At 41.8% G+C, this 24,976-nt stretch overlaps 1 protein-coding gene across 2 annotated transcripts in view; it reads left to right on the forward strand.

Annotated features, from left to right (window-relative positions):
- LOC110524271 (fibroblast growth factor 10) overlaps positions 1–24,976 on the forward strand; it is a 57,040-nt gene that overhangs the window by 28,055 nt on the left and 4,009 nt on the right. Inside the window, exons 1-2 of one of the 2 annotated variants that reach the window (XM_036978025.1) lie at positions 21,813–21,979; positions 24,554–24,657. In XM_036978025.1, the coding sequence (XP_036833920.1) occupies positions 21,970–21,979; positions 24,554–24,657 (114 nt within the window). In that variant the 5' untranslated portion in view covers positions 21,813–21,969. Of the gene's footprint in view, positions 1–21,812; positions 21,980–24,553; positions 24,658–24,976 lie in introns of those variants that run through there. The other variant, XM_021603761.2, reaches the window with a different exon arrangement.

Consider the following 24,976-nt stretch of genomic DNA (forward strand, 5'->3'; position numbering starts at 1 on the left):
GTGTAAAATTACAAACTTTAGAAGCCTTTCTTAACTTTGAATACACCACAATAGGAAATGTCCTGCAACAACAGGGTGATCAAATTAAGATACTGAACATGTTTATTTTCAATCTACAATCTGTAGAAACAATGAGAATAGAAAGGTTCAGAACTTTTGTGCAACATCACATCAGTTGAGAAGTATATGGCAAATAGAAATCCAAGATGGATTATGTTAAGAGATAGATGGGAGGGTTTGAATGGAGCTGAAGTTTGGGACTAATAACAACAAGATAACTCATGTAAAACATACTGTGCCTGTTAAACGTATATAGGTTAAGAACATTTTTTAAAAGAACACAGTTAGAAAGATATGGCAAATAGAAATACAGGCCTAAGGGTTGTTGTTCACTGGTTTACTCCAATTGGGGGAGGAGTGGTAGGGTTAGAAAGTAATAAAGTAATAAAGTAAATATGTATATTTTTTAAGATATGTATGTATGTATGTATGTATGTATGTATGTATGTATGTATGTATTTATATGTGTGTATGTATGTGTATGTATGTATGTATGTATGTATGTATGCTTTTATGTGCATGTATGTATGTATTTATATGTGTATGTATTTATATGTGTATGTATGTATGTATGTATGTATGTATTTATATGTGTATGTATTTATATGTGTATATGTATGTATGTATTTATAAGTGTATGTATGTATGTATGTATGTATGTATGTATGTATGTATGTATGTATGTATGTATGTATTTATATGTGTATGTATTTAAATGTGTGTTGTATGTATGTATATGTGTATGTATGTATGTATGTATGCATGTATGTATGCATTTATATGTGTATGTATTTATATGTGTGTATGTATGTTTATATATGTGTGTATGTATGTATATGTGTATGTATGTATGTATGTATGTATGTATTTATATGTGTATGTATGTATGTATGTATGTATGTATGTATGTATGTATGCATGTATGTATGTATGTATGTATGCATGTATGTATGTATTTATATGTGTATGTATTTATATGTGTGTATGTATGTATTTATATGTGTATGTATTTATATGTGTGTATGTATGTATGTATGTATGTATATGTGTATGTATTTATATGTGTGTTGTATGTATGTATATGTGTATGTATGTATGTATGTATGTATGTATGCATGCATGTATGTATGTATGTATGTATGTATGTATGTATTTATATGTGTATGTATTTATATGTGTGTATGTATGTTTATATATGTGTGTATGTATGTATATGTGTATGTATGTATGTATTTATATGTGTGTATGTATGTATGTATATGTGTATGTATGTATGTATGTATGTATGTATGTATGTATGCATGTATGTATGTATGTATGTATGCATGTATGTATGTATGTATTTATATGTGTATGTATTTATATGTGTGTATGTATGTATGTATATGTGTATGTATGTATGTATGTATGTATGTATGTATGCATGTATGTATGTATGTATTTATATGTGTATGTATTTATATGTGTATGTATTTATATGTGTATGTATATATGTATGTATGTATTTATTTGTATGTATGTATGTATGTATGTATGTATGTATGTATGTATGTATGTATGTATGTATTTATATGTGTAGGTATGTATGTATGTATGTATGTATGTATTTATATGTGTATGTATATACATGTATGTATGTATGTATGTATGTATGTATTTATATGTGTATGTATTTATATGTGTGTATGTATGTATGTATATGTGTATGTATGTATGTATGTATGTATGTATGCATGTATGTATGTATGTATTTATATGTGTATGTATTTATATGTGTATGTATTTATATGTGTATGTATATATGTATGTATGTATTTATTTGTATGTATGTATGTATGTATGTATGTATGTATGTATGTATGTATGTATGTATGTATGTATGTATGTATTTATATGTGTAGGTATGTATGTATGTATGTATGTATGTATTTATATGTGTATGTATATACATGTATGTATGTATGTATGTATGTATGTATGTATGTATGTATGTATGTATGTATGTATGTGTGTGTATGTAATTATATGTGTATGTATATATGTATGTATGTATTTATTTATTTGTATGTATGTATGTATGTATGTATGTATGTATGTATGTATGTATGTATGTATGTATGTATTTATTTATATATGTATGTATGTATGTACATGTATGGATGTATATGTATATATATATATTTGCAAAAACATATATGGGGGACTGGAAGTGATGCAGACAGTTACAGTGATGGAAGCCACAATCTATCTGCAATATTACAGCTGATATACCCCCTAAAAACAAATAAAACACTTTTTTTTGAAGATACTGAACATCAAGAATTTGTTCACATTCTTGTTCAGTATCTGCATAGTTAGGCCCAGTACCTGAAAGGCAACCCACTTTAGTGGTTACGTGCACTGTTTGCCTGTTTTCTGCAATGTTGTTTTACTGTCATAGAGTTGTACTATGTGTCTTTGGGTTGGTCCATACTAGTTGTGGGTCATGATTCTGAAGAATTTGCCCTGTTATACTGTGGATAAATCTGGTAATCTCTGCTTGGAGGGGATGGGCTAATTGGTCACATTTGACCCTGGCCTTCTAGACTGTGGGAACGTGTGCTTTATCTGCAAGCGGTAATTGGTAAATGAAACACTTCCGCAGCTCTGCTAGATTGCAGTTCACCGGGTGGGGCGAGGATGGAGAGAGAGAGAGAGAGAGAGAGAGAGCGAGAGAGAGAGAGAGTGTATGTGTGTTTGTGTGTGCGGTGGTGGCCGAGGGGCAGAGTGTGTGTGTGTGCTGTCCAGAGAAAATGGCAGGATACGGAACTCCCTATGGCCATCTATGCAGCGTTATCAGCTGTATCTGTCTCATAATGTCTTACACACTGTCCAATAGATTGATGTAGACTGATAAAACGATGGACTGATAAACTTCAATGGTGTGTGGCCGTCCCAAGTATTCAAATGTAGGCCTTTGATGGAATTGCAAAATCTAAATGCAATTTTATGAAAATGTTTAGCAGAGGGAAAGGACTGTCTGGCAAGGATTCTGTCCAAGTTGATATAGTACAGCTGCCAGGTACGAACTAGTATGATAGAATCTGACATCCCCACATTAGAGGGAAACATTAACATGACATAACCTGAATCCATTCGTTACCTAAAACATTTTCCCTCCAAAATCCTAGGTAGTTTTAACAAAACCTTTCATTTCATACGGCTTAGTCTTTTATGTTGAAATGCAAATGGCAATGTGAATGATCATAGTTACTAAGTTGCAACATTGTTTAATTGACTAGTCTGATGAGAGAAGTGTTCATTTTTATTTGAATAAATTCTCCATCAGGGGAAGCCATGCCCAAAAGAAAACAAAGACACCACAATCTGAAAACAATGCGCTGGACTAAAGTTACCAGTGCGAGACAATGTCTCGGCGGTCCCATCAAGCGGACTATTCATAAACACAGGGCCCCCAGTTTGGGGAGCCAGGGAGTGAGCCAGATAGAGTGAGGCCCACGCTGGCCCTGTCTTTTTGTCCCAAGCTGACCCCTGCTCTCCTGCTTGGCCTCTGCGCTCCTCATCTGGCCTGTCCCAGCACCGCCGAAACAGGATACCTGTCATTTACTTTAATGGCCTTTGAAGGACGTGGCTAATCCCCTGAGCACTTCTCCCAGCAGAAGCAGTATAAAGGGGAAACAGGGCAGAGTGCTGTGCTGGCCCTGAAACTGTACCAGAGAGGGATTGTGTGTGAGAGAATGTCACCCCTCACAGCCGGGGCCGAGGGAGTGTGAGAGTCAGCTTTCACCTGAGCTCAGCCAGTTCACACACATACACAGGCACATCTTTCTGTTCTGCACACCTAACTCACTGGCACAGAGGGTTAGAGTAAAATATAGCCAGAATAAGGATGAATTTATGTTTCCATACTAGTAGTATGTCATTGAATTTGATATTGAATGCTCATTTGTCAACTGTTGGCATTATACTGCATGACCTGTGCCATGTGCTTGTTAAACTATACTTGGTATGACAGTGTCAAAAGGGTGGTTCTCTAGAAGATGACACATAAAACAACTTAACCATAGCATATAACTGTAAAACACTATAGGGTCATAGGTTAGATGCATTCTGAAAAGAGAATCACAGTTGGAATTTTCATTATCATCTGGGAATTTTGTGTCAAATCTATGTTGAGTAAAGGTTGCATAGTGTGTTTCTCTCGATACTGTTGTTATGTTTCCACTTAACTGACACTCTTAGTGTCTAAACAAAGGAAAGGTATCGACAATGAATATGACGTTAACTTCTTTACTTCGTCATCTTGATCCAAGTGCCTGTACGGGAACTTGAAGTAACCTTGCGTGACTTTATTATGATGTAGCATGCCATAGGCTAGACTCAATCACAATAAACAGATATCCCATCAGGATACTGTCATCTGGAATTTTCTAGGATTTGCACATGCCATTGTGCAATATCTGTGCCATTTAAAGCCACGTTCCGCTGCCCAATTCTTGAAAACGTAGGACAACAATAGAGCAAAAATGTAAAGCAGGTGTCTCTCTCTTCTATAGAGGGGACTAATGCTGAAGTCAAAGATCATTTCAACAATGAAAACATAACTTAGCCCCCCATATTTCGGTTACTGGCCCAACGCTCTAACCGCTAGGCTACCTGGGGCGGCAGGTAGCCTAGTGGTTAGAGTGTTTGGACAGTAACCACAAGGTTGGTAGATTGAATACCCAAGCAGACAAGGTAAAAAAATAAATAAAAAACTGCTGTTCTGTCCCTGAACAAGGCAGTTAACCCACTGTTCCTAGGCCGTCATTGTAAATAAGAATTTGTTCTTAACTGACTTGCCTAGTTAAATAAAGGTTACATAATAAAATATCACTGCACATTCCCTAGAACTTCCCTAAACTACAGGTCTATGTGGAGCTGTCCAGTGTGTATGGGACATGTCTGTGTGAGTCTATCCCAACACACACAGATAGCTCGGCAGTGAGTGAGTGTGGACTGATAGATTAAAAGACAGCAGGCAAATAATGTTATCAGGCCCATCGGCGCTCTCATCCCCCAAGAGGTCCCCAGGAATGTGGGAACAACAGGCGAGATCTGGGCAGGGAAGGAGCAAGCTCTGCCAACTCTTTTCTTCTTGTTCTCCTTTCTGTCAATCGCCCGTTGTTGTTCGGCGGGCTGGTCCGCATGCGAAGGGAACACAGACGCAGGTACATCCAGAATTCCTCTCACCATATTTCCATTTCCTTCATTACACAGGATATTGTACATCATATACAGTGAGCTCCAAAAGTATTGGGACAGTGACATTTTTTGTTGTTTTGGCTCTATATAAAATGGGGGACTATGTACAAAAAGAGCTGTAATTTCAAAATGGTTCACCTGATATGGATGAAAATACCCTCAAATTAGAGATGACAGTATGCAATTTATCATCATAGTTATTGTATCATTTCAAATCCAAAGTGCTGGAGTACAGAGCCAAAACAACAACAAAAATGGTCACTGTCCCAATACTTTTGGAGCTCACTGCAAATATTTCTATAATGCTCTAGTCAAATCAAATCAATGCAAATAGTCTGGGTAGCCAATTGATTAGATGTCAGCAGTCTTATGGCTTGGGGGTAGAAGCTGTTAAGAAGCATTGGACCTAGACTCCGGTACCGCTTGCCATGCTGTAGCAGAGAGAACAGTCTATGACTAGGGCAGCTGAAATCTTTGACAATTTTTAGGGCCTACCTCTGACACCGCCTGGTATAGAGGTCCTGGATGGCAGGAAGCTTGGCCCCAGTGATGTACTGGGCCGTACGCACTACCCTCTGTAGTGCCATGCGGTCAGAGTCCAAGCAGTTGCCATTCCAGGCAGTGAAGCAACCATTGTGCAGCTGTAGAACCTTTTGAAGATCTGAGGACCCACCCAAATCTTTTCAGACCCTTGAGGGGGAATAGGTTTTGTTGTGCCCTCTTCACGACTGTCTTGGTGTGCTTGTTAGTTTGTTGGTGATGTGGACACCAAGGAACTTGAAGCTCTCAACATGCTCAACTGCAGCCCCATCGATGAGAATGGGGGCGTGCTCGGTCCTCCTTTTCCTGTAGTCCACAATCATCTCCTTTGTCTTGATCACGTTGAGGGAGAGGTTGTTGTCCTGGCACCACACAGCCAGGTCTCTGACCTCCTCCCTATAGGCTGTCTCGTCGTTGTCGGTGATCAGGCCACTGTTGTGTCTTCGGCAAACTTGATGATGGTGTTGGAGTCGTGCCTGGCCATGCAGTCATGAACAGGGAGTACAGGAGGGGACTGAGCACGCACCCCTGAGGGGCCCCCGTGTTGAAGATCGGCGTGGCTGATGTGTTGTTACTTACCCTGACCACATTATCGATCATGTTACTGTAGTCATCAGGCAGGGTGTTGTATAGATAGGCTATACACATTATTGTCCACTGTACTGCACACATGCATGTCATCAGGAGATAGGGTATTGTATAGATACTCACATTGTATAAAAACACCATGCAGGACACATGTAAGTCCTCAGACAGACAGGAGGTTTTAGCATGTGTGTGGTAGTGGAGCTGTGTGTCGTAGCATATGTACCAGACTGTATTGTTTTATCCTGCTGAATTAGCTGTGGTTATGGTTATAAAAAAATATCCAACCGTTTTATAAAAACAACATCTATTACTTTGAGGAATGATCAAAACCGGCCAGAAATGACAGAGTTAAATTAGCCATGAGTATCTTTATTACTTGTTAGAATAGCTGGAAGCCAAGAGTCCCAGACAGTCTTACCTCATTTGAAGACAGAGTAGAACCAAAAAGCACAGGCCAAAAGGCTGGAAACTTTTCACTTTGGCTACTTTTGCTGCATTGAATGTCTCCAACATGTTGTAGACCTGAGAGATATTCAGGTAATGTTATTGCGGAGACTGAGATTTCATCAAGTTGGTGTGGGCTTTTTTCTGATATTCAGCTTTCATCTCATCCAAGTCTGGGTCCGAAGTTTGTCTGGGTCTGGAAATGAACGGTTATAAAGGAATACATTTTTTTGTATCTATTTACTAAGAAAAGCAGTCAGCGATTAGAGGCAAAACATTATTGTATGTGTGTACTGCTTAATACACACTGTACGTGTGTGTGTGTGTGTGTGTGTGTGTGTGTGTGTGTGTGTGTGTGTGTGTGTGTGTCTGCTTGAGGGAGCCGCTCGGCTCTGCTCCAAGGAGATGTGTCTCATAGCTGTTTGGGTGGGATGAATAAATCATATTTGTCTTGTGAGATTTAATAGGTATGAGGCATGTCCGGAGACACAGGCCACTGCCCTGACGCTGAGCCGTGAGCTCCACAGCTGCAATACGGAGCCGCAGCTCTGGAGCACTGCTCTGGGGTGGCACTCACAGGGCCGTTAAAGAGACTGTAAATGTCCAGCACCAGTCAGTCCTGTAAACAGGTGAGGGCATCACACCATATGTATTTGAGCATAAAACTGACATTACCTTTTGACAGCCATATTAGCTATGGAGCGTGCAGTTATAAAAACAAAACACTCGTGTAAAAACCAAAGGTCACAAATTCCCCATCATACAATGTGGCTCGTTTTCTACGTGAAGCCGGTGTGAATAGAGTTTTAAATTAAACCAATATCCCTGAGGATAATTACATGATTATTCACCAGTCAAATGAAAGGTGAATGTGATGTGACGATACTCAAAAGCATGTTTCACCTCTGAAGGTTGAAATATTACGTTTTTTTGTTGGTATGTTTCTTAGTTTCTCCTAGTATTGGAATTGGTTATGGTGCATTGATTTGGCATGAACATCTTCAGGGATAGATATCCAATTCTATCCTCTCTCTCTGCTCTCTGATGAACAAACCGTTTGAGCCCTCCAGGATTGGAAATAGTGCTTCGAGAATTCTCCCCCAATTGGCTAATCAAGGTCTCCCATGCCTCTAAATTTGTTTCAGAGGGCGATATTTCAGCGGGGGTGCTCTCTCTTCCAGCTGTAATTCTCAATCACCCACCCGGTCGGTCATGGTATGGGGCTCTAAGGGGATTTCCCTGCCCTCTCCCTGCCCTTCCCTGTACCTCTCCCCTGCCTGGCCTTTGTCCTCTGGTTTCAGCGAGCAGACGCTGAGATTGAGCCTGATCAATGCTGCTTCCTGTCTGTCCCTGACCTCCCCCTTAGACACAGGTTAATGGGAAAGACATGTGGCCACAAGCACCATGCAGCACCCTGACCCAAACAAGCCCTGCTGCCTGCTCCCTCCCTGCTCTGACATAAAATGCCTATCTTTGCTTTCATGTCATGATGTAACAGGGCCAATCAGGCACAGGCACAACATAAAGTCTACCTAAATCTACCCCTCTCTGTTTTCCCAGACATCAAAGCTGTTTGAAAGCTGAAAGCTGAGCGGCTAATGTTTAAATTAGGATGTCAGAGTCACAGCATACCATTATACTGTGGACATACTGTATATCACTGAGACAAGTGCGACCGGGCTTCACGAAAAGTACCAAGTGTCGTGTACAGTGTAAGATTTAAAGCTGTTTAATATTATATCTCTGCTGTCTTTTCCCTTAGTGGACTGTGAGTTCATGTACCCTGACTCAATTACAAGCTCCTATGTGAAGGTAAGCCAGTCCCTTCTAGCCTCCCAGCAGACTGTGTCTCCTGTAGGGATCCCTTTCTGTCCCAACACTGTCACTGGTAGTTAACAGAAGATCAGGTTTCATTCATTAAAAAACAAGTACAGTATCAATGAAGCATTTGCACATGATAGAATTATCAAGCTTCCAGGTAAATTCTGGTAATATAGCCGAAAGCACTGGGTCCCTGACAAGTCGTTCACCATCTATTAGCCAGCTAGCGCTAGAAACTAATGGGCCGCTCAATCTTGAGGTAACACTGTCAAGACTAATGCCACAGCCATCCAATAGCCATTCTCCATACTATACTGTACATGTAATTTATAAAATTCTCATTATGTTATGTACTTCTGTTATGTACCAATGCAATGCTATAGGGAACGTTTATCAATCATATTATAAAAGTAAATCTACTCGTTCAGTTGGAATGAACCAAAAGCCTTGACATTATGGGGGGTCTATTATGTGTTATTTCGACCAGGCAATAAATTCAACCATGTATAATATTTAAAAAACGGTTATGATCCACTCTTTTTTTGTGTGAATATTTTGCGGATCTCACATTACAGATCCCTGTCGACATACCTTGGAGACCCACTGTTGGGTGAACTCTTGTTGCCTCTGGTAACTCCATGCCTTCAGAGCTGTGTTGAGAGAGAGCGATGAACCTGCCAGTGACATGCTTCTGGCCTTGATCTGTCACCACAACGTCAGGCTGCTCTTCACCGCATGGCGATGTGGGTCGGCATTATACTACCAGGCTGTCAGCTTGGACAGGGACTGAAACCAGTTAGATGAGGATGTTTGTTATTGAATGGCCTACTAACTGATGGCTAGGTCAGCTGCTTGTGTTAGGGTTGTGAGGGTGTTATTTTCTTCACTCATTCTTTGACTTTATCTTATTGAGACCCACAAGTATAAAAGCCTATGCATTTTGGTAAGAGACGTTCCTTTCAAATGTTGGTCATGAAACTAGTACTGCGTTTGCTCTGCCTTACAGTATCTTATCTACAGGTCAAGGAGAAAGTTGTGTGTAAACAGAGTGTCTGCAATTATTGTAGTTCTAGAAGAGAGTGTCCATAAAACGTGCAGGTGAAAGTAGTTATGAGAGGCAGAGCAGGACAGACTGATAGGTGTCTCTCCCCTCATCAGACACAGATAAGTCACAGACAATAATAGTTGAAGCAAATATTAATGATTTTCCTTATCCTCCATGTGTTTCCTACTGTAAAACCCTAATATCTGTAGCAGAGATCTACAGATGATCATATTCTGCGAATTCATTTAAAACGTGTGACCTAAGTTGAGATAAAAGTAAAAACTGTATGCTTAATACCAGAGTAATTCTACATAAAGAGTTGTCTGCCGGGGATCACTTGGACTGATTTCGATCTACCAACTAAATTATTTTCCCATGATAATCTTTCAAGGTGTTTAAAGTAAGTGATGCTGGCTATGTCCCCTCCTTCCTTAACCATTCAGAGAGGCAGAGGCAGAGGCACACACACACGCACGCACGCACGCACGCACGCACGCACGCACGCACGCACGCACGCACACGCACACACACACACACACACACACACACACACACACACACACACACACACACACACACACACACACGCACACACGCACACACACACACACAGGCCTTTGCTAGGACCCAGTCCCCGGTCAGCTCAGATCAAAGGTGCTGGTCACAGCCATTAGGCCCAGCAGCGAAGACCCAACATGAAAAGCTTGTGTTTTGAAAAGGAGGGCAGAGGAAAAAAAACAGGGCCCTCTCCATTTAAAAGGCAAGCTAACTGTGAAATAATTGAAAAGGTATGTCAATCAAGAGCAGGCGCCCAGCGGGAGCGCCCAGATTCCCAGGCTCTCTCCTGGTCGAGCACCGGGCCATGGAGGGCTGCTGAAGGGGCCAACCCAAGAAATTAAAGACCCAAAAAGAAGGTCTTTCACTCGACTCTGCTCCTTCCTTATCCCCTGCTTTTTAATTGTGGTGGGAGGGAAAGTCCCGACCCCCACCCCCCTCCAAGTCCAACAAAAAGCTTAGTCATTAATAAGATCTTGTCTCCCCTCCACCTCTCAGGTACTGTAAGTAACAAAGACTTATTGGGGGACGGAGGGGCAAATTGGAGTCGACATAGTTTTATGACCCCCCCCCCCTTCTTATTACCAGCACCTACACCCTGTACCCACTCCCTCCTCCTCCCATAGCATGAGTCTGACAAAAGGAACCCCGTGAGAGTGTCTCTCGCTTCCCTTACTGCGTTTTTGTTTTTTTAAGTCAGAAAAGGCTGAATGATCTGACGAGGGGCTCACTTCCACAAAAGCTGGAAAGAATGGAAAGAGAAAGAGTAAAAGAAGACTGGGAAAAAGGCTTTTTCTATGCTTTAAAAAAAATGGTCAGTCCACACTTGACTAGTCCTGTATAGTGTAGGACTTGCTAGTAATAGCAGCTTCAGATTATTGACAGCTCTGGCCAAAACATGTCAAAGGTTAGCAGATTCTGCCAAGGGCAAGAAGTAAGCAAAAACAACCTTCCTAATCAATATTAACAGCATGATTACAAATAGCTTCCTTTTCTTGAATCATTTCTTATTTTATTGCAAGTCCACATGCAACAATTGGTTAATACACTTTTTTTTCCCAAGATGGCATAGCAGTTCAGACGTATTTTTGTCCTCGTCCTGTCGTGTCCCGTATATATATATATTTACAACTTTTTTTTCACATACATTTTTAATTTCCCAAAAATTCATCTTCATAACACTCTCTTGCAATCCGCTTCACCAATTTATATTTATATAAAAAAGTATTATTTACCTCAGATCTGTGATCCTCCGAGAGGCTAGCCAGAAATTAGCCAGAAGCTAGCCGGGAGCTAGCCAGAAGCTGGTCCAGAAGCTACTCTGAAGCTGGTTCAGGGGCTAGTTCAGAAGCTAGTTAGCTTATTTACTGGCTAATCGTTGGTACTCAGCTGACCACGTTTTATGCTCATCGGCTGTCCTTTGGCTCAAGAATTCTATCGCCAGTTTTGTACGGCGCGGTGCAGCGCAGCGCGGCTCGGAGCGGAACATATCGGACCAATTTTTCTCTCCATGTCCCTGGATTTCGGCCGCTGGCTCTGGACGTCCATGCCTGGATCTCGCAGCTAGCTAGCTGCTATCCGTGTGACTTTCGGCTTTCTTCGATTCCGGAGCTAACATCAATTGTTCCGGAGCTAGCCAGCTGAAGAGTTCCATCAATCACTCCTGGGCTGCAGTCACCTATCCGGACCCGTTTTGCTGCCTACGCGGAGCCCCACCGGGCCTTCACGGCTGGATTGCCGACGTTGTCTACCCGAGGGAATTGTCCGGCTGGCTCTTGCGGCGCAACGTTGCCTGGGCGCCCATCTGCGGCCTGCTAGCCGTTGGCTATCTTATCGGCTGCTATATGAATAGACAATCGGACAATTTTTATTTTATTTTATTTTTTATTTTTTCTTCTTGGGCCTCTATAACTATATCTATTGTTTTTATTTTTGTTGTTGTGTGATTTGGATTAATCCCCTCTACCACACGGAAACCCACTAATCTACTGACGGAACGCAAGAGTTGGCTAATAACAGACCTCCATCCTATGCTAGTTTGCTCCTATGCTAGCTTGCTACCGATTTAGCTGTCTAAATCGCCGTGACCCCCAAACAACCTCTCCACTCGCTGGACCTTTTTGGATCACTCGACTGAGCATGCCTCTCCTTAATGTCAATATGCCTTGTCCATTGCTGTTCTGGTTAGTGTTTATTGGCTTATTTCACTGTAGAGCCTCTAGTCTGCTCATTATACCTTATCCAACCTATTAGTTCCACCACCCACACATGCAATGACATGTCCTGGTTTCAATGATGTTTCTAGAGACAATATCTCTCTTTTCATCACTCAATACCTAGGTTTACCTCCACTGTATTCACATCCTACCTTACCTTTGTCTGTACATTATACCTTGATGCTATTTTATCGACCCCAGAAACCTCCTTTTACTCTCTGTTCCAGACGTTCTAAACGACCAATTCTTATTGCTTTTAGCCGCACCCTTATTCTACTCCTACTCTGTTCATCTGGCGATGTAGAGGTGAATCCAGGCCCTGCAGTGCCTAGCTCCACTCCTATTCCCCAGGCTCTCTCTTTTGACGACTTCTGTAACCGTAATAGCCTTGGTTTCATGCATGTTAATATTAGAAGCCTCCTCCCTAAGTTTGTTCTATTCACTGCTTTAGCACACTCTGCCAACCCGGATGTTCTAGCTGTGTCTGAATCCTGGCTTAGGAAGACCACCAAAAATTCAGACATTTTAATTCCAAACTACAACATTTTCAGACAAGATAGAACTGCCAAAGGGGGCGGTGTTGCAATCTACTGCAAAGATAGCCTGCAGAGTTCTGTCCTACTATCCAGGTCTGTACCCAAACAATTTGAACTTCTACTTTTAAAAATCCACCTCTCTAAAAACAAGTCTCTCACCGTTGCCGCCTGCTATAGACCACCCTCTGCCCCCAGCTGTGCTCTGGACACCATATGTGAACTGATTGCCCCCCATCTTTCTTCAGAGCTTGTGCTGCTAGGCGACCTAAACTGGAACATGCTTAACACCCCAGCCATCCTACAATCTAAACTTGATGCCCTCAACCTCACACAAATTATCAATGAACCTACCAGGTGACTCCCCAAAGCCTTAAACACGGGCACCCTCATAGATATCATCCTAACCAACTTGCCCTCTAAATACACCTCTGCTGTTTTCAACCAAGATCTCAGCGATCACTGCCTCATTGCCTGCATCCGTAATGGGTCAGCGGTCAAACGACCTCCACTCATCACTGTAAAACGCTCCCTGAAACACTTCAGCGAGCAGGCCTTTCTAATCGACCTGGCCGGGGTATCCTGGAAGGATATTGATCTCATCCCGTCAGTAGAGGATGCCTGGATATTTTTTTTAAATGCCTTCCTAACCATCTTAAATAAACATGCCCCATTCAAGAAATTTAGAACCAGGAACAGATATAGCCCTTGGTTCTCCCCAGACCTGACTGCCCTTAACCAACACAAAAACATCCTATGGCGTTCTGCATTAGCATCGAACAGCCCCCGTGATATGCAGCTGTTCAGGGAAGCTAGAAACCATTATACACAGGCAGTTAGAAAAGCCAAGGCTAGCTTTTTCAAGCAGAAATTTGCTTCCTGCAACACTAACTCAAAAAAGTTCTGGGACACTGTAAAGTCCATGGAGAATAAGAACACCTCCTCCCAGCTGCCCACTGCACTGAAGATAGGAAACACTGTCACCACTGATAAATCCACCATAATTGAGAATTTCAACAAGCATTTTTCTACGGCTGGCCATGCTTTCCACCTGGCTACTCCTACCCCGGTCAACAGCACTGCACCCCCCACAACAACTCGCCCAAGCCTTCCCCATTTCTCCTTCTCCCAAATCTGCTCAGCTGATGTTCTGAGCTGCAAAATCTGGACCCCTACAAATCAGCCGGGCTAGACAATCTGGACCCTTTCTTTCTAAAATTATCTGCGAAAATTGTTGCCACCCCTATTACTAGCCTGTTCAACCTCTCTTTCGTGTCGTCTGAGATTCCCAAAGATTGGAAAGCAGCTGCGGTCATCCCCCTCTTCAAAGGGGGTGACACTCTTGACCCAAACTGCTACAGACCTATATCTATCCTACCATGCCTTTCTAAGGTCTTCGAAAGCCAAGTCAACAAACATATTACCGACCATTTCGAATCTCACCATACCTTCTCTGCTATGCAATCTGGTTTCAGAGCTGGTCATGGGTGCACCTCAGCCACGCTCAAGGTCCTAAACGATATCTTAACCGCCATCGATAAGAAACATTACTGTGCAGCCGTATTCATTGATCTGGCCAAGGCTTTCGACTCTGTCAATCACCACATCCTCATTGGCAGACTCAACAGCCTTGGTTTCTCAAATGATTGCCTCGCCTGGTTCACCAACTACTTCTCTGATAGAGTTCAGTGTGTCAAATCGGAGGGTCTGCTGTCCGGACCTCTGGCAGTCTCTATGGGGGTGCCACAGGGTTCAATTCTTGGACCGACTCTCTTCTCTGTATACATCAATGAGGTCGCTCTTGCTGCTGGTGAGTCTCTGATCCACCTCTACGCAGACGACACCATTCTGTATACTTCTGGCCCTTCTTTGGACACTGTTAACAACCCTCCAGGCAAGCTTCAATGCCATACAACTCTCCTTCCGTGGCCTCCAATTGCTCTTAAATACAAGTAAGACTAAATGCATGCTCTTCAACTGATCGCTACCTGTACCTACCCGCCTGTCCAACATTACTACTCTGGACGGCTCTGACTTAGAATACATGGACAACTACAAATCCTAGGTGTCTGGTTAGACTGTAAACTCTCCTTCCAGACCCATATCAAACATCTCCAATCCAAAGTTAAATCTAGAATTGGCTTCCTATTTCGCAACAAAACATCCTTCACTTATGCTGCCAAACATACCCTTGTAAAACTGACCATCCTACCAATCCTCGACTTTGGCGATGTCATTTACAAAATAGCCTCCAATACCCTACTCAACAAATTGGATGCAGTCTATCACAGTGCAATCCGTTTTGTCACCAAAGCCCCATATACTACCCACCATTGCGACCTGTACGCTCTCGTTGGCTGGCCCTCGCTTCATACTCGTCGCCAAACCCACTGGCTCCATGTCATCTACAAGACCCTGCTAGGTAAAGTCCCCCCTTATCTCAGCTCGCTGGTCACCATTGCATCTCCCACCTGCAGCACACGCTCCAGCAGGTATATCTCTCTAGTCACCCCCAAAACCAATTCTTTCTTTGGCCGCCTCTCCTTCCAGTTCTCTGCTGCCAATGACTGGAACGAACTACAAAAATCTCTGAAACTGGAAACACTTATCTCCCTCGCTAGCTTTAAGCACCAACTGTCAGAGCAGCTCACAGATTACTGCACCTGTACATAGTCCACCTATAATTTAGCCCAAACAACTACCTCTTTCCCTACTGTATTTAATGTATTTATTTATTTTGCTCCTTTGCACCCCATTATTTTTATTTCTACTTTGCACATTGTCCCATTGCAAATCTACCATTCCAGTGTTTTACTTGCTATATTGTATTTACTTTGCCACCATTGCCTTTTTGCCTTTACCTCCCTTATCTCACCTCATTTGCTCACATCGTATATAGACTTGTTTCTACTGTATTATTGACTGTATGTTTGTTTTACTCCATGTGTAACTCTGTGTCGTTGTATGTGTCGAACTGCTTTGCTTTATCTTGGCCAGGTCGCAATTGTAAATGAGAACTTGTTCTCAACTTGCCTACCTGGTTAAATAAAGGTGAAATAAATAAATAAAATAAATAAAATAAAATAAATAAAAAATATTGCATTGAAAAACGCAGAAACACTCATTGCATAATATGACACACATATTCTCACACATTACATGCGGGTCTACTGTAATGTGAGTACTCGTGGTCATTAGCTTCACAAGTACAAATGAGGTCAATAAAGCCACACATTGGAGTAAGTCAGAAGTCTTAGCTGCAGTTGTTGCAGCTAGCCCAGTATTAATGACCTTGGGAATGTAACATGTAAGTTTAGAAAAGGTGGTTAAAACTAGCTCTGCCGCCAGCTTTGAACACAATGACCTGACTTTTCAAAGGTGACTAAGAGTTACAGTATGGATCTAAGTGACCTTTATGGATGCCTGGTCAAGTGTCCAGAGACCAAGCACTTTCTCTAAGCAATATCAAATCCCCATCTCATGTTCTTAGATGCTGGTTCTGCTGGCAGCTACACTGCCATGTACGGACGAAATAACAGGTAATGAGAAGACAGAGAATGGTGAAAACGATTTGAGCATGGGTGTCGATGGAAGTATTTTTCTCTCTTATATCGAAACAAGCGCAAAACTATTCTCACACGTGAGATATCCACGTGCCTGCATTTGATACTTCTGGGGAAAAGTCATTTTAACCACGCCGTGCCTTCAGTACATACTGTAGTCTACATATCAGAGTGAGGAGTATGGTAGCACCTACTGTGCCTGGAGCTCAGAGCAGCAAATGATGGCAATTAGAGGCAGCAGTACTTTCAGGCACCAGCGGTTTTCATTGGACTGGACAAGTCCCCATAAACCCACGGTGAGCTCCAATCACCAGCCGGCCTGGGCCTATTAGTTTATGAGTCGCTTGCACGCTCCCTGCCACCAAAACGCCCAGTGTTTGTAAACACAGCTCGTAAAGGGGACGTTGCCATCAAAGTGCTAACGTGCCCTTAAAGGCTCTGGGCTGGCCTCACCACTGCAGCTGTGTGAAACATGGGTCTCCATGTCCACACACATGTCAGAGAAGAAAGACTCAACAGCACCTGTATTTATTTACCCTCTCTGTCTCTCTGTGTGTGTGTCTGATGTGAATGACTTAACCTGGTAAGTATGGATAATGGTGTTAGCAGCTGGGAGTCTGTGTATCGCTCCATGCTGACAGGAAAGAGAGGAAGAGAGGAGATGCTGACACTGTCTTTGGCTATCTTATTTAATGAGGGGTTGGTTTCACAATGTCACTTAAAGGGATAGTTCACCCAAATGACATATTGGTTTCCCTACCCTTGAAGCAGTCTATTGACAAGGTATGATAGCAATCCATGCTTTGGTTTAGTTTCCCTAGCACTGTTTCCTCATGTTACGATTTTAGCATTTGTGGTACAAATCCCATTCAAGTCATGGGACCGATATTATAATTTTTAGTGCATCATGTTCAAATCATCTATACACTGCCTTCAGAAAGTATTCACACCTCTTGACTTTTTCCACAATTTGGTGTGTTAAAGACTGAATGTAAAATGTATAACATTTATATTTTTTTGTCACTGACCTACACACAATACCCCATAATGTCAAAGTGGAATTTGTCTTTCAAAGAATGGCAACTATTGGAAGTTGGGGGGAAAAGCAGACATTGAATATCCCTTTGACCATGGTGAAGTTATTAATTACACTTTGGATGATGTATCAATACACCCAGTTACTACAAAGATACAGGCGTCCTTCCTAATCCAGTTGCCGGAGAGAAGGAAACCGCTCAGGGATTTCACCATGAAACCAATTATAACTATAAAACTGTTACAGAGTTTAATGGCTGTGATAGGAGATAACTGAGGATGGATCAACAACATTGTAGTTACTCCATAATACTAACCTAAATGACAGAGTGAAAAGAAGGAAGCCTGTACAGAATAAAAAATATTCCAAAACATGCATCCTGTTTACAACAAGGCACTAAAGTAATACTGCAAAAAATGTGTCAAAGCAATTCACTTTTTGTCCTAAATACAAAGTGTTATGTTTGGTGAAAATCCGCTACAACACATTACTGAGTACCACTGTCCATATTTTCAAGCATATTGCTGGCTGCATCATGTTATGGGTATGTTTGTAACCAGTAAGAACTGGGGAGTCTTACAGGATAAATAAGAAATGGAATGGAGCTAAGCACAGGTAAAATCCGAGAGGAAAATCTTGTTCAACCTGATTTCCACCAGACACTGGAGAGCAGGTTGGGTTCACCTTTCAGCAGGACAATAACCTAAAACCAAGGCCAAATCTACAGTGGAGTTGCTTACCAAGAAGACAGTGAATGTTCCTGAGTGGCTAAGTTACAGTTTTGACATAAATCTACTTGGAAATCTATGGCAAAACTTGAAAATGCTTGTTTAGCAATGATCAACAACCAATTTGACAGAGCTATAATATATTTTTTAAGAATAACAGGCAACTATTATACAATCCAGGCGTGCAAAGCTCTTAGAGACTTAACCAGAAAGACTCATAGCTGTAATCACTGCCAAATGTGATTCTAAATTGTGAGTACTTATGTAAATGAGATATTTTTGTATTTCATTTTCAATACTTGTAAAAATGACAACAACAAAAAAATCTCACTTTGTCATTATGGGGTATTGTGTGTAGATGGGTGAATTCAGGCTGTAACACAACCAAATGCGGAATAAGTCAAGGGCTATGAATAGTTTTTGAAGGCACCGTAAGTAACTTTGTTGAGCTTCACAATCAATAGCGGGGGCTCTATTTTAACAAACCTCACAATGGTAAATCTCAGCGCAGGTGGTGGCACTATAGGTTCAGGGGTGTGTTGGAAATATTTTTGCTATTTTCATTATCATACTTATCGGGCACTTGCTGGTTTTGGCGCAAAAGGGCTGTATTTTTGATGAATTAACAAGTTGTGGGTGTGTTGAGGCTTGGCCCGTCACTGGCCAATCAGAACGTGCTCCATGGCGAAATATGTGGTTGTATCAAGTTGTGTATTTATGGTCTTTTATGTATTGCCTTGGAATCAAATCCAATTTCAATGTTAGTCCGCTATAATTTATTAAATGGCTTACAGAAATGAAATAAGAAGATATAGACTTATCTTTGCAAAGTATGTTAAATTGAATCCCTTTACAGTCCACTGTAACGGTTTTCCTCCTCTTCTGAGGAGGAGTAGGAAAGATCAGACCAATGCACAGCGTGGTAAGTGTCCATATTTTAATGAAATATAACCGAACACTGAATACAAAAGAACAAGAGAAATAAATGAAAACCGAAACAGTTCTGTATGGTAAAACACAGACACAGAAAACAACTACCCACAAACCATAGAGGGAAAACTGGCTGCCTAAGTATGGTTCTCAATCAGAGACAACGATTGACAGCTGCCTCTGATTGGGAACCATACCAGGCGAAAACCAGAAATACAAAACATAGAACAAAACATAGAATGCCCACCCCAACTCACGCCCTGACCAAACTAAAATAGAGACATAAAAAAAGGAACTAAGGTCAGGACGTGACATCCACATTGTTCTAATCAATTGCATGGCTTCAATAGCATTCACAGGGGCTAGGCCAACAATAAATTGCATTATGCATATGGCTGAGCAAACCAAACATTGCCAATAAGCAAGGTTAAAATCACTATTGATAAGGCCTAAAAAGAGAATTAATAATTCTAATCAAATTCGAAACCGTGCATGTCAGAGCAAAAACCAAGCCATGAGGTCGAAGGAATTGTACTTAGAGCTCAGAGACAGGATTGTGTCGAGGCACAGATCTGGGGAAGGGTAACAAAAAATGTTTGCAGCATTGAATGTCCCCAAGAACACAGTGGCCTCCATCATTCTTAAAAGGAAGAAGTTTGGAATCACCAAGACTCTTCCTAGAGCTGGCCACCTGGCCAAACTGAGCAATCGGGGGAGAAGGACCTTGGTCATGGAGGTAACCAAGAACCCGATGGTCACTCTGACAAAGCTCTAGAGTTCCTCTGTGGAGATGAGAGAACCTTTCAGAAGGACAACCATCGCTGCAGCACTCCACCAATCAGGCATTTATGGTAGTGTGGCCAGACGGAGGCCAGATGGAAGCCACTCCTCAGTAAAAGGTACATGACAGCCTGCTTGGAGTTTGCCAAAAGGCACATAAACACTCTCAGACCATGAGAAACAAGACCCTCTGGTCTGATGAAATGAAGATTGAACTCTTTGGCCTGAATGCCAAGCGTCACGTCTGGAGTAAACCTGGCACCATCCCTACAGTGAAGCATGGTGGTGGCAGCATCATGCTGTGGGGATGTTTTTTAGCGGCAGGGACTGGAAGACTAGTCAGGATTGAGGCAAAGATGAATGGAGCAAAGTACAGACAGATCCTTTGGGACAAGTCTCTGAATGTCTTTGAGTGGCCTAGCCAGATCCCGGACTTGAACCCGATCGAACATCTCTGGAGAGACCTAAAAATAGCTGTGCGGTAACGCTCCCCATGGAACCTGACAAAGCTTGAGAGGATCTGCAGAGAAGAATGGGAGAAACTCCCCAAATACAGGTGTGCTAAGTTTGTAGCGTCATACGCAAGAAGACTCCGCTGCCAAAGGTGCTTCAACAAAGTACTGAGTAATGGGTCTGAATACTTATGTAAATGTAATATTTCAGTTTTTTATTTTGAATAAATTAGCAAACATTTCTAAAAACCTGTTTTTGCTTTGTCATTATGAGGTATTGTGTGTAGATTGTTGATAGGAAAAAAAACAATTGAAGCAACTTTTTTAATAAAGCTGTAACTTAACAAAATGTGGAAAAAGTCAAGGAGTCAGATTAATTTACGAAGGCACTGTATAATATTAAACCAACGCAGACTATGGAGGGTTTTACGCACATCCTAACTTTTCACATTAACTGGATAAAGATCCAATTTAAAAAGAAACTGAGAATATCCATTATACCGTTGTACTGTTCCCAAATAGGCCTATGTTTTCTGAACATAATCGGAAACCATTTTACAGATCCGATCGCATTCACACATCTCCAGAGGTTGCATTGCAAGCGCAATGTTGTCACCAAAAAAATCAGGAAGGTGAATCATTCTAATAAGTTTGGATGTAGTAAAATTAAATGGAAAACAGTAAATTTTTATATTTTACAGATATCTCTAAATACGAGTTTCAACGGTATTCACAGAGGTTCTCATCTCTCGTTTCATGATAGGAATACCTACATCATGGAGGGGGTTTTACGCACGTTAAAAAATGGGACATGCATGGTTAAAATAATGTGGGCCTGCCTACAATGCTTAGATAAAAAATAAATGTCAGTGTTAAGTATGGTACTGTAAGTTGTTATGGTTAACGACAGTGTGCTGCTTGACGGTTGAATGGGTTGTCAGGATGAGTGGCACATGTCATTCAACGAGAGAGTGATGTGCAATGTGAAACTGTGCTGATGTGTGTTCTTTGACAGATTTATTTTTTACTCCTCTCAAATTTGATATTTTAATAAAGCTTTGGTGATGAAGATTTATTTCCAAGCGGTCTCAGGAGCCAAACCCTTTATCGACAGTCTTGACTACTTCACGATTGCATTGGGCATATTTTTTAAAAAGCCTTCATTGAGGCTATGCTTGGTTTTTAATCAAATAAAACGAAATGGGAGAAAAGCATTAGTTTCTAAATACGAAGTATACAGGCACCAAAAGCACATTAAGCTACTCTTGTTCCATGCGCATATGGGCAGTGTGCGTCACCGCTGGATAGGCTGCGTTTCCACTGTCAAAATTCATGCCATAACCTTCTGCGTTACCGCTAAATCAGCTTTTAGTTGCAAACTGAAAACTAACGTGCGTTTGACGCTAGAGCGGTCTTAACGCCAGCCGAAAATAGATGCCTGGAGGTACGTAAAGATGGCGGCCCTCATGCGCTTACCGCTGTATTATACATTGTTCTTCGTTACTCTTTTTTTGTATGGTCATTAGCAGGGTATACAAGACCCCAACATTTGCTTCAATACGCTGGCATTTTGAAAAACTGAAAAAGTACTGTAGATTGTACTGATTTATTGGCACATTTCGCGCACCGTAGTAAAAACAGTGAGTGGATAGTGCTAAAACAATGACACCCGAATTCTGTCTTCATGCACGTTCGCCATTATAGATACTGTGCTTTTGATTTGGACATGATGCGCGACAAATGCTAATATTGGTACAAATGCTTAAATGCTTAACATAAGCATGTGAAAACAGTGACAGGGAAACTAAACCAAAGCATAAATTGCTGTCATACCTTGTCCATAGACTGCTTACAGGGTAAGGAAACCAATGTGCAATTTTGTAATGTGGTTTAACTATCCCAATAAGTGGGATGATAAGGATTTCCCCTGAATGAGAATTTCCCCTGTCCCTAAGACCATTACTCCTTTCTGCTATTATCATACAATACCATTGAATGATCTATCCAGATACAGGCAGGTGGAACTAGAAAATCCAGTACAGCAGTTTGAATTCTGATCTGAGACTGATTATTTAATCCCCAAACATATTAAGTCAACCGTTGCTGCCAAGTACACATTTTTCCTAATTTCTATCCAAACAAAGTCTGGATTTACATAAATAAACGGGGGAAAGATTGCAGTGGCTGGAGAGTAGCACCTGCTCAGGACCCTGGGGAGGGCGTTTATTTTTCATCGCTGGATGGGTTTTAACCAGGAACCCTGCTCGGAAACTCACTCGCTGCCCCCTTAGGCACATGTTGTTCTGCATGAGCAATGCTGCACCTCTGGTCTGGGCGCTTTGCGAGTTTACAGCTCCTGCTTCATTTCCTACTGGCATGGGGTCCACATCTCCTTCAGCACCTTGATGTGTTACAGTGTTTACAGGCCCTGTCCAAAGGCAACAGGCCATTTATTGGCCTTGTTTCCTTTTTCAGCAACATCCAGAGGTGCCCATAGGAGGAGGAAAAAAAACAATGTTTCTCAACATGTTTTTCTCCTCTAAACTGGGTTTCCATGGCTGGTGGTGTCTGTTGGGAGGGATGTGTGTTCAGATCAGATAGCAGGCCACATCAGGGTACCTTTGAAGGTGAGACTGTCCAAATAAAGCCAGCAGGAGTTATCCAAGGGAAATGCATATCCAGCAATTAGGTTCTATTCAGGCCCCCACGGTAAGGCCCTTAGGTCATTTCCAAAATATTTGTGTCTATCGTCATGACAATGGCTAAGGGCCTTTTGTGTAGACTAAAACCAGATTAAGACCAAGCTACATGGGACTTGTTTGCAATCTGTGCCCAGAGGAAACAATTAGCCTGCAGCACTGCCAGATCTTTCATGGTAAAAGTGGGTAAGAGGTTGGTGTAAGTGGCCATCAGACGCTGCTTTGTGTCTCCCTGGTAAACAACACCGGGTATCATCCGGGTGGAGTGTCAGTGTCAGGTCTGGGAGGATGGCACTCCTTCCCTGTGCAGGCTGGGACCCAGCCCATAATGCCCTTTGTGCTGTATGCTGCAGTCAGTCTACTGAGATGGTGTATACTGAGTGTACAAAACATTAGGAACACCTGCTCTTTCCATGACATAGCCTGACCAGGGGAATCCAGGTGAAAGCTATAATCCCTTATTGATGTCACTTTTTAAATCCACTTCAATCAGTGTAGATGAAAGGGAGGAGACAGGTCAAATAAGGATTTTTAAGCCTTGAGACAATTGAGACATAGATTGTGTATGTGTGCCATTCAGAGGGTGAATGGGCAAGACAAAAGATTGAAGTGCCTTTGAACGAGGTATGGTAGTAGGCATACCGGTTTGAGTGTGTCAAGAACTGCAATGCTGCTGGGTTTTTCATGCTCAACAGTTTCTGTATCAGCCAACTTGACACAACTAATGCAAGCATCGAAGTCAACATGGGCAAGCATCCCTGTGGAACTCTTTCGACACCTTGTAGAGACCATGCCCCGACAAATCTTCTGAAGGCAAAAGGGTGTGCAACTCAATATTAGGAAGTTGTTCTTAATGTGTTGTATACTCAGTGTAGATACATCAGGCCATGGTCGGATGCACACCAGTGAGCTCGGGAAAAGGTTTTTGAATGGCAAATCTTTTTTTTTTTTTACTTTAAAACAATGTCTTAAGAGTAAATAGATTTTTTCCTATTGAATATTGTTTTTGATATGTGTTTGAAATGGTGGATTTTAATCATATATCATATTTCTGTATGACATACACAGCTTATTTTCAAATGTATTTATTTCTCTGCAGTCTAGTCATTCTCAGGGAGCCAATTGTTGAGGAACTGCATCGTAGATGATGTCTCTTCACAAAGGGAATCGTTTAAATGGACCATTGTGCATATTTTTCTCTCGTCTTGGGAATAAACTCTCCCCAGAGCATATGGCCGTCTGGTTTCCTAATCGGTAATGAATGGCTTTTGATGGGGAAACTCCCCTGTTCTAACAGACTCCTGATCCTTCTTTTTCAGGTCTAATGGAAATCCGATCTGTCAGTGTGGGAGTCGTGGCCATCAAATCTGTCAGCACCGGGCTGTACTTAGCAATGTCCAAAAAAGGCACACTCTTTGGATCGGTAGGTACACCTTGCAACATTGTTTCACAAGACACCCTGGGGGCCAGGTTCTAGCTAGGGGACCCTGATGGTTCCTACAAACACGGATCATTCCATTCAAGTGAGTCTTCAAGGTATCCACTAGGAAAATCCACAGCAGGCCAGAGTTGCAGTATCAATCATGGCTATACACCCGGGCCAAGCCTGATGATAGCTACAGGTGATGTTCACATGCATGACTTGAAGTGAGGCTTGTTCCACTGTCAAAATAGATGGCCAAGAAAAGGAAGCTGAACTGAGATTACAAAATAGGAATTTGTGAAGGTCTAGAGTGCCGTCT

This window comes from Oncorhynchus mykiss, chromosome 5, assembly GCF_013265735.2.
Source record: "Oncorhynchus mykiss isolate Arlee chromosome 5, USDA_OmykA_1.1, whole genome shotgun sequence".
In the NCBI taxonomy this organism is placed as follows: Eukaryota; Metazoa; Chordata; class Actinopteri; order Salmoniformes; family Salmonidae; genus Oncorhynchus; species Oncorhynchus mykiss.